We start from the raw sequence: 8,894 nt of genomic DNA, 5'->3' as shown, positions 1-8,894 counted from the left end.
CCACCCCCACCCCCCATTCCTTACGCTAAACAATTCGGGACGCGCAAGTATTAAGGGTGAACTAACCCTAGGTGATAATATTGTTTTCTTTGTATCGTCCAACATATCCTTATTTGTTATATGAGATACATTCGGTACTTTTAACTGTTTTAATATACCGATAACGAAACGGATGTAGATATTATTTAAATTCATGTTCAAACGGCAAATTCCAGAAACATATTTGTCTGACTTTAGTCTTAAGATTGATAAACAACAAGAAGGGGTCAAGAAATACAAGTTCCGCCTACTTCTCACCTGATTGGCTCGATCGATCGAGGGAGTATTGAGAGATGTTTTAGTTTTCGGACTACAATGAAACACACGACTGCTAGAGGACTAACTCCTTTGACAGCGAAGTCAGAGCAAAAGCGGGAAAGTAGTTGATTCAACGAGTTACTTTTATCTAGATTATATAAAGCAAAAGTATATCAACACTTGCTATAACGATTTAGGTAATTATGATAATTACAATTTCATACTTAAATCTTGCATCTACCAGATCTAATGAATCCCTGCTGTGGTTATAGAGTTACAGCAATAACAAAATGGTTCTATATTACATGGGGGGAAACAGCACCTACGAAAAAATGAAATATTCCAATGAGAACATTTTGTAAATAACAAAATGTACGCATTAAATTTTAAATTGCCACATGCTGACAAAATAACTAATGCGAATTGACAAGGAAATAAAACGTGTTTGTGTTTATAAATGTAACCAGGTTGTGCGGCAAGTGGTGTGTCACAGTACGAAATATTTAATAGCCCCCATGGCTTCTCACTACCGCCGCCCGCTCCCACAAGCCCTGTACGTTAGGGACACATTCTTTTGTGTAATTAAAAGTGGCATAGAGATGAAAAGTTCAGTTTTCTTAAAAGTTGAGTCATTTTAAAAGCATGGATGGTTGTTTACAATCATAAACTAATTTCGTTTTACGATGAATTCGCAATACAATCATATTACAATGGAACTTGCTAAGGAAACATTTACTTATGTATGAGAGTAAAAATCAAACAAAAGGACTGAATACGCGTCCGTAACACCTGGTGTAAAATAATGTCCTCAGTAACATCTGAAGGGAAGAGACTATACTGTCATAATGTCGTCCGTAACATCTGATGGAAAGGGACTGTACTGTCATAATGTCGTCCGTAACATCTGATGGAAAGGGACTGTACTGTCATACTGTCGTCCGTAACATCTGATGGGAAGGGACTGTACTGTCATACTGTCGTCCGTCACATCTGAAGGGAAGGGACTATACTGTCATAATGTCGTCCGTAACATCTGAAGGGAAGGGACTATACTGTCATACTGTCGTCAGTAACATATGAAGGGAATGGAATGTACTGTCATATTGTCGTCCGTAACATCTGATGGGAAGGGACTGTACTGTCATAATGTCGTCCGTAACATCTGATGGGAAGGGACTGTACTGTCATACTGTCGTCCGTAACATCTGATGGGAAGGGACTGTACTGTCATACTGTCGTCCGTCACATCTGAAGGGAAGGGACTATACTGTCATAATGTCGTCCGTAACATCTGAAGGGAAGGGACTATACTGTCATACTGTCGTCAGTAACATATGAAGGGAATGGAATGTACTGTCATATTGTCGTCCGTAACATCTGATGGGAAGGGACTGTACTGTCATAATGTCGTCCGTAACATCTGATGGGAAGGGACTGTACTGTCATACTGTCGTCCGTAACATCTGATGGGAAGGGACTGTACTGTCATATTGTCGTCCGTAACATCTGAAGGGAAGGGACTGTACTGTCATATTGTCGTCCGTAACATCTGATGGGAAGGGACTGTACTGTCATACTGTCGTCCGTAACATCTGATGGGAAGGGACTGTACTGTCATATTGTCGTCCGTAACATCTGAAGGGAAGGGACTGTACTGTCATATTGTCGTCCGTAACATCTGATGGGAAGGGACTGTACTGTCATACTGTCGTCCGTAACATCTGATGGGAAGGGACTGTACTGTCATATTGTCGTCCGTAACATCTGAAGGGAAGGGACTGTACTGTCATATTGTCGTCCGTAACATCTGATGGGAAGGGACTGTACTGTCATACTGTCGTCCGTAACATCTGATGGGAAGGGACTGTACTGTCATATTGTCGTCCGTAACATCTGAAGGGAAGGGACTGTACTGTCATACTGTCGTCCGTAACATCTGATGGGAAGGGACTGTACTGTCATATTGTCGTCCGTTACATCTGATGGGAAGGGACTGTACTGTCATACTGTCGTCCGTAACATCTGATGGGAAGGGACTGTACTGTCATATTGTCGTCCGTAACATCTGATGGGAAGGGACTGTACTGTCATACTGTCGTCCGTAACATCTGATGGGAAGGGACTGTACTGTCATATTGTCGTCCGTAACATCTGATGGGAAGGGACTGTACTGTCATACTGTCGTCCGTAACATCTGATGGGAAGGGACTGTACTGTCATATTGTCGTCCGTAACATCTGATGGGAAGGGACTGTACTGTCATACTGTCGTCCGTAACATCTGATGGGAAGGGACTGTACTGTCATATTGTCGTCCGTAACATCTGAAGGGAAGGGACTGTACTGTCATATTGTCGTCCGTAACATCTGATGGGAAGGGACTGTACTGTCATACTGTCGTCCGTAACATCTGATGGGAAGGGACTGTACTGTCATATTGTCGTCCGTAACATCTGAAGGGAAGGGACTGTACTGTCATATTGTCGTCCGTAACATCTGATGGGAAGGGACTGTACTGTCATACTGTCGTCCGTAACATCTGATGGGAAGGGACTGTACTGTCATATTGTCGTCCGTAACATCTGATGGGAAGGGACTGTACTGTCATACTGTCGTCCGTAACATCTGATGGGAAGGGACTGTACTGTCATATTGTCGTCCGTAACATCTGATGGGAAGGGACTGTACTGTCATACTGTCGTCCGTAACATCTGATGGGAAGGGACTGTACTGTCATATTGTCGTCCGTAACATCTGATGGGAAGGGACTGTACTGTCATACTGTCGTCCGTAACATCTGATGGGAAGGGACTGTACTGTCATATTGTCGTCCGTAACATCTGATGGGAAGGGACTGTACTGTCATACTGTCGTCCGTAACATCTGATGGGAAGGGACTGTACTGTCATACTGTCGTCCGTAACATCTGATGGGAAGGGACTGTACTGTCATATTGTCGTCCGTAACATCTGAAGGGAAGGGACTGTACTGTCTACTGTCGTCCGTAACATCTGATGGGAAGGGACTGTACTGTCATATTGTCGTCCGTTACATCTGATGGGAAGGGACTATACTGTCATATTGTCGTCCGCAACATCTGAAGGGAAGGGACTGTACTGTCATATTGTCGTCCGTAACATCTGAAGGGAAGGGACTGTACTGTCATATTGTCGTCCGTTACATCTGAAGGGAAGGGACTGTACTGTCATACTGTTGTCCGTTACATCTGAAGGGAAGGGACTGTACTGTCATACTGTCGTCCGTAACATCTGAAGGGAAGGGACTGTACTGTCATACTGTCGTCCGGAACATCTGATGGGAAGGGACTGTACTGTCAAACTGTCGTCCGTAACATCTGATGGGAAGGGACTATACTGTCATACTGTCGTCTGTAACATCTGAAGGGAAGGGACTATACTGTCAAACTGTCGTCCGTAACATCTGAAGGGAAGGAACTATACGGTCATACTGTCGTCCGTAACATCTTAAGGGAAGGGATTATACTGTCATCTGTAACATCTGATGGGAAGGGCCTGCATCGCCGTACCTTCGACCGTAATATGATTGGAAGGACCTGTACTTTCGTCCATTACACATGGTGAAAGAAGCCTAAATCGTAGAAATGTCCGATGTCCGCTACCCCTAACTTGCGAGCCTACATCGCAATACTGTCAGACGTCCGAAGCAACTATTTGGCGGGCGTACGTCGTCATACTGTCGAACGTCCGTTACCCCTAATTTGCGGGACTACATCGTATTACTGTCCGACGTCTGAAGCAACTAATTGGCGGGCGTACATCGTCATACTATCGCTTTTATTTTGCCGTTTTACGGTAGTCACACTTTTTCATTCTCTAACGAATAAATCAAATGCTGTGATGGCGCTATAAATAGCAAATGCAATAAAACCAGTTGAAGGGCCAAGTAATACGAGCTAGGCCATCAAAACAGCCATAATACTGTCCGTCTAGCATTCAAGTTACTCATAAATGAAACATGTCTATATAATTAGCAAGTTTGTTTTCGTTTGATTCGTATCTATAAAACGCCAACACATTCACACAAAATACATACATAACGGTAATAGCTTCTCGGGTCGTGCTATTGTAGGTAAGATGCTAAGGAACAAACGTAATGAAATGCAGGTGAAAGAACCATTGTACCATATATTTATCTGCAATTTTGTATGCACACAGACATACGTTAGTTGTAAAATGCACGTTTTTGTGTATTTAATCAACCACACTTACGGTGGTGAGCGAGTGTGAAAACGTGCCCGGCAATGTAATACGTGACCCGTGTTATTCTCGGTATCCTCGACATCAGCTGCTGTAACAGAGTTGAATGGTAGCGCCAACTCAAATACTACTACTACTCATCGCACGGTTCGTCTATCAGTCGGTTCGCGTGTCTGTTTTGGCGGACATCAAGTCTGTCATTCATTCATACACAGCCAGTGTAGGTTAATATCGGTCAATGGTTTCCCTATCTCAGATCGTCAGTTAATGATGTGCTGTCGATGTGTATGAAGCTAGTGCAGTGTACTCACCGTGCCGTTGTACGCTGGATACATGCTGCTCCGCTCCGATACCATGCGTTCGGTCACCACGCAAGGAACACACTGGCGATGTCAAGCGATGTTCAGCATCCTCGTTCTCTCTCCGTCTGTCTGCTACCATGACCGGGTGAGGTCAAGGTGAGGGGCGCCAGACGGGGAACTAGGGTCAAACGTCAAAGGTCATAGGGTCTGGTATATATTATATGGTATACGTTGTTTTTTGCATTATCAATATTCATGGTTAACATAATGCAAATACATACATATTTTTTGAGGTGCGTAGCTCACTGTATAGACAATACTAATTATGTACCAGAAACGTACTAAATTGAAAATATCAAAGGAACCAAGAGAAGATATTATTGGGATTTTATGTGTTTTGTGATTAAAATATGAGGAAGGAGGGGGATTAAATGGGTGCTAAAGGGTAATCATGGTTCTTAGATCTGATTGGATGAGCGGATATCCAGGCGAGTCAGTGTGTTATCGTTTTGTGTATGATAGCGGGTTTGACACGATTAGAAAAAAGGATAGAGTTGGTTTAAATTCGTTTCTCTGTGGTTAAGAATGCGTTAATGTGGTAGCAGTGTCGGCTACCCGATACCAGTGTAGCGCTAGTCGGGGCAGCTTTTATCACAGATTCTCTACAACATATTTCACGCCACGGTTTTTTTCACGTTTACAGTTTTCAAAAAGGAATTGTCTTAATATATCTGCACTCGAATTATCTGCATTTTTAGAGTCTTATTACAACATGACGGAAATGAGATAGGAAACCTATATATGTATGTGCGTATTTGTAAATAAACCTCGACGTCATAGGGTCAATTGGATACATAGATTGAACATTCAGCGCACGTGCACACGAAACGTGCATCGATTGTAAGAGCGATATTGACAGGTGTCATGTAAAATATCACTTACTCAGCGAAAGACTTGTAAGTATAAGTGTAGTTTTTATTATGGGAACAAAAAAATGAATCTTTCTACGTTTAACCATTTGATATCTGAGTATGACGATCTCGGTGAATGTGTGTTGTTTAGTGCTTAATCATACTTATATTTAGTGTCCCGTACATCAACCTGAATAATGATGTCACAGGCAATATAAAAAAATAGAGACCAATATATTTTTTCATTATAAAAGGTTTAATTGTTTGTGACAAACCAATTATATAATTAATTTTAGTAGTATAATGCATCTCTTTAAGTTAAAGGAAACCTATTTATGATTGACTTTGTCGGTAATATTAATTAGTTTGAGATTTACTGATGACGTGATATACGGATTTGCATTGATAAGTATCGCTTAACATTTTCATAACCACTTACCCAATAACAATTGAATGGTATCGCTTAACACTTTCTTATCTTCTTAATGGTGTCGCTTATCACTTCACAACAACCATTCCAATAACCACTGGATTGGATCGCTTAACACTTTCATAATAACCATCCAAATAACTACTGGGTTGGATCGCTTAACACTTTCATAACAACCATTGCAATAACCACTGGATTGGTCGCTTAACACTTTCATAATAACCATCCTAATAACTACTGGATGGGGTCGCTTAACACTTTCATAATAACCATCCTAATAACTACTGGATGAGGTCGCTTAACACCTTCATAATAACCATCCTAATAACTACTGGATGGGGTCGCTTTACACTTTCATAATAACCATCCCAATAACTACTGAATGGGGTCGCTTAGCACTTTCATAATAACCATCCCAATAACTACTGGATGGGGTCGCTTAGCACTTTGATAAAGCACCTCACTTTAACGTTCCACAACCTTCTTTCCAAACGTTCAAACAATTTGCACTTTGGTGACAAACAATATTACTTGTGTTTTACAAACGATGTTAGAAAGGTTACGAACAATGTTAGCTTGGGTCCATCAATGTACATGTATCCTAGGCAACAAACAAAATTACTTTGGCTACAAACGATGCTAAGTAGGTTACAAACAATGTGACCTAGGTTGCAAACAATATTACAAACAAAATAGATATTATGACAAGGATTTTATTGACAAAAGTGGATGCCTTTAAAATGAAAACATGCATCCCATTGACCTTTATTGAATTTCTTTTAAGTATTAAGCATCACTCTGCATATTAATTTTCCCTTTTGATCTGGCGTCCATTGTATGTTTTGTCCTTTTATATTTCATTTAAATATTTGATATTTTTTAGGACGTTACCGAAACTTTTCGCATAGAAAGTATCAAAATGATAGCAAAAGAACACACAAAGGATACGCAGTGATCAGGCAATGTTTACTCCGAACAAAGATGTGCGGAACGGTTCTCCTCCGAATGTTAATTAATCACCTTAACAAATCGCTTATTTAAAGTGGCAATATATTCTACGTTGTATTTATATCAGTTGAGAAATTGCTGAGGATATAACGAACTTACATCGAAATATGCACATCTTAAGTTATTATTTCTGTAGTCTGAATACACTGATAAAAATAATGTATGTACCAGCAGACTGATTTGACATTTAAATGGAAAAGCAACGGGAAAACATTTCATGGAATGCGCATTAAAATTTTGTTTACTCTGAACGGAATTTGATTTTTTAATATAAGGTTCTTGAAAATTATAAAAAGAATGCTAACGATGTTTGTCTATTTGTTGGTTTAGACGGGGCTGTGCATTATGTCAACGGTGACATAAAAATCTTCTGCTACACTACGAAGTTAAAATTCAAAACATATACGGGTTTGCTCGATTACAGATACAAAGTAGTTTGAAGGCAAAACACTATAAAATGGATGCATGTACATAGCAAATCTGAAAGATTATAAACGTATTTTTCTAGTAAACATGAACACGGACAAACGGGACTTTACATACATTACGTCTATACTGTCTGCTAACCCACTCCCCTCGATTCTAGATAGTGTTTAGTAAACACTCATGCGGAAGCTAAACATATGTCAGATAATTGATATAAATGTGACGTTCTTGTAGCAAAGTGTATGCATATATATTTCAATTAGAGAACAGTGAGAGAAGCGCACATCATTTCCCACTGTACCACGTTTTTACATACATTGTAGTATCTGATCTCTTGGTATCTTTTCAATCAAGTCCTTATTTGTGTTAAAAAACATTAAATAATCTCTTTCTTGCTCCTTGGCTAGTATCACACAAAGACGGTTATTTAGACGAAATGTTTATTTATGTTCAAGTTTGAATCAACTGATGTAAAGACATTATTGTATAGTACATCGCTACTTTCTGGTGACGCGACTTGTATTCTTGGCACGAGATCATTATTAATTTCACTACGTGTTCTAACAAAGGCCACTGTTTAGAAATCTACTTGAAATTTGCTCGAAACCGATCGTTGTTCAACAACCCAGGACATGTTTGTGGTTAGCTTGAAAACCATTAATGACTGCTTGGTTCTTTTGCGAGATAGTTTTAGATATGTCGACATCACCCTTTTGAACTAAAGCCTGACCCAGACATAAAAAGGTACTTAAGCAAACGGGAAAAGGGAACCTGTTTCATTTCAGTATTACGTAAAGATGTAGGTTCATTTCAATCATATAAAAATGAAAACTCATTTGAAAACACTACATTCATCAAAAAAAACCACTGAAACATTTTCAATGGTCTGATATGTATTTTACTCAGTTTGTGTATAGGACCCCCCTCGGTTTGTGAGTTCCGGTGTATATTACCACCCTCGGTTTGTGACTTCCTGTGTGAAGTACCACCCTCGGTTTGTGAGTTCCGTTGTCAAGTATCCCCCTCGGTTTGTGACTTCCGTTGTCAAATGTCCCCCTCGGTTTGTTAGATTCTGTGTATAGTACCACCCTCGGTTTGTAAGTTCCGGTGTATAGTACCAGCCTCGGTTTGTGAGTTCCGGTGTATAGTACCATCCTCGGTTTGTGAGTTCTGGTGTATTGTACCACCCTCGGTTTGTGAGTTTCTGTGTATAGTACCATCCTCGGTTTATGAGTTCCGGTGTAAAGTGCCACCCTCGGTTTGTGAGTTCCGGTGTAAAGTCC

General features: G+C 40.4%; 1 protein-coding gene across 1 annotated transcript in view; it reads right to left on the bottom strand.

Moving 5' to 3' along the window:
• LOC110466431 (5-hydroxytryptamine receptor 1D-like) overlaps positions 1 to 5,204 on the bottom strand; it is a 36,501-nt gene extending 31,297 nt beyond the window's left edge. The window contains exon 1 of the mRNA XM_021522915.1: positions 4,846 to 5,204. Coding sequence (XP_021378590.1) covers positions 4,846 to 4,890 — 45 coding nt within the window. The 5' untranslated portion in view covers positions 4,891 to 5,204. The remainder of the gene's footprint in view (positions 1 to 4,845) is intronic.
• Positions 5,205 to 8,894: the final 3,690 nt, after the last annotated feature.

Source organism: Mizuhopecten yessoensis, unplaced genomic scaffold (genome assembly GCF_002113885.1).
Source record: "Mizuhopecten yessoensis strain PY_sf001 unplaced genomic scaffold, ASM211388v2 scaffold1673, whole genome shotgun sequence".
Lineage (NCBI taxonomy): Eukaryota > Metazoa > Mollusca > Bivalvia > Pectinida > Pectinidae > Mizuhopecten > Mizuhopecten yessoensis.
This window is presented reverse-complemented; position numbering and strand designations above follow the sequence as displayed.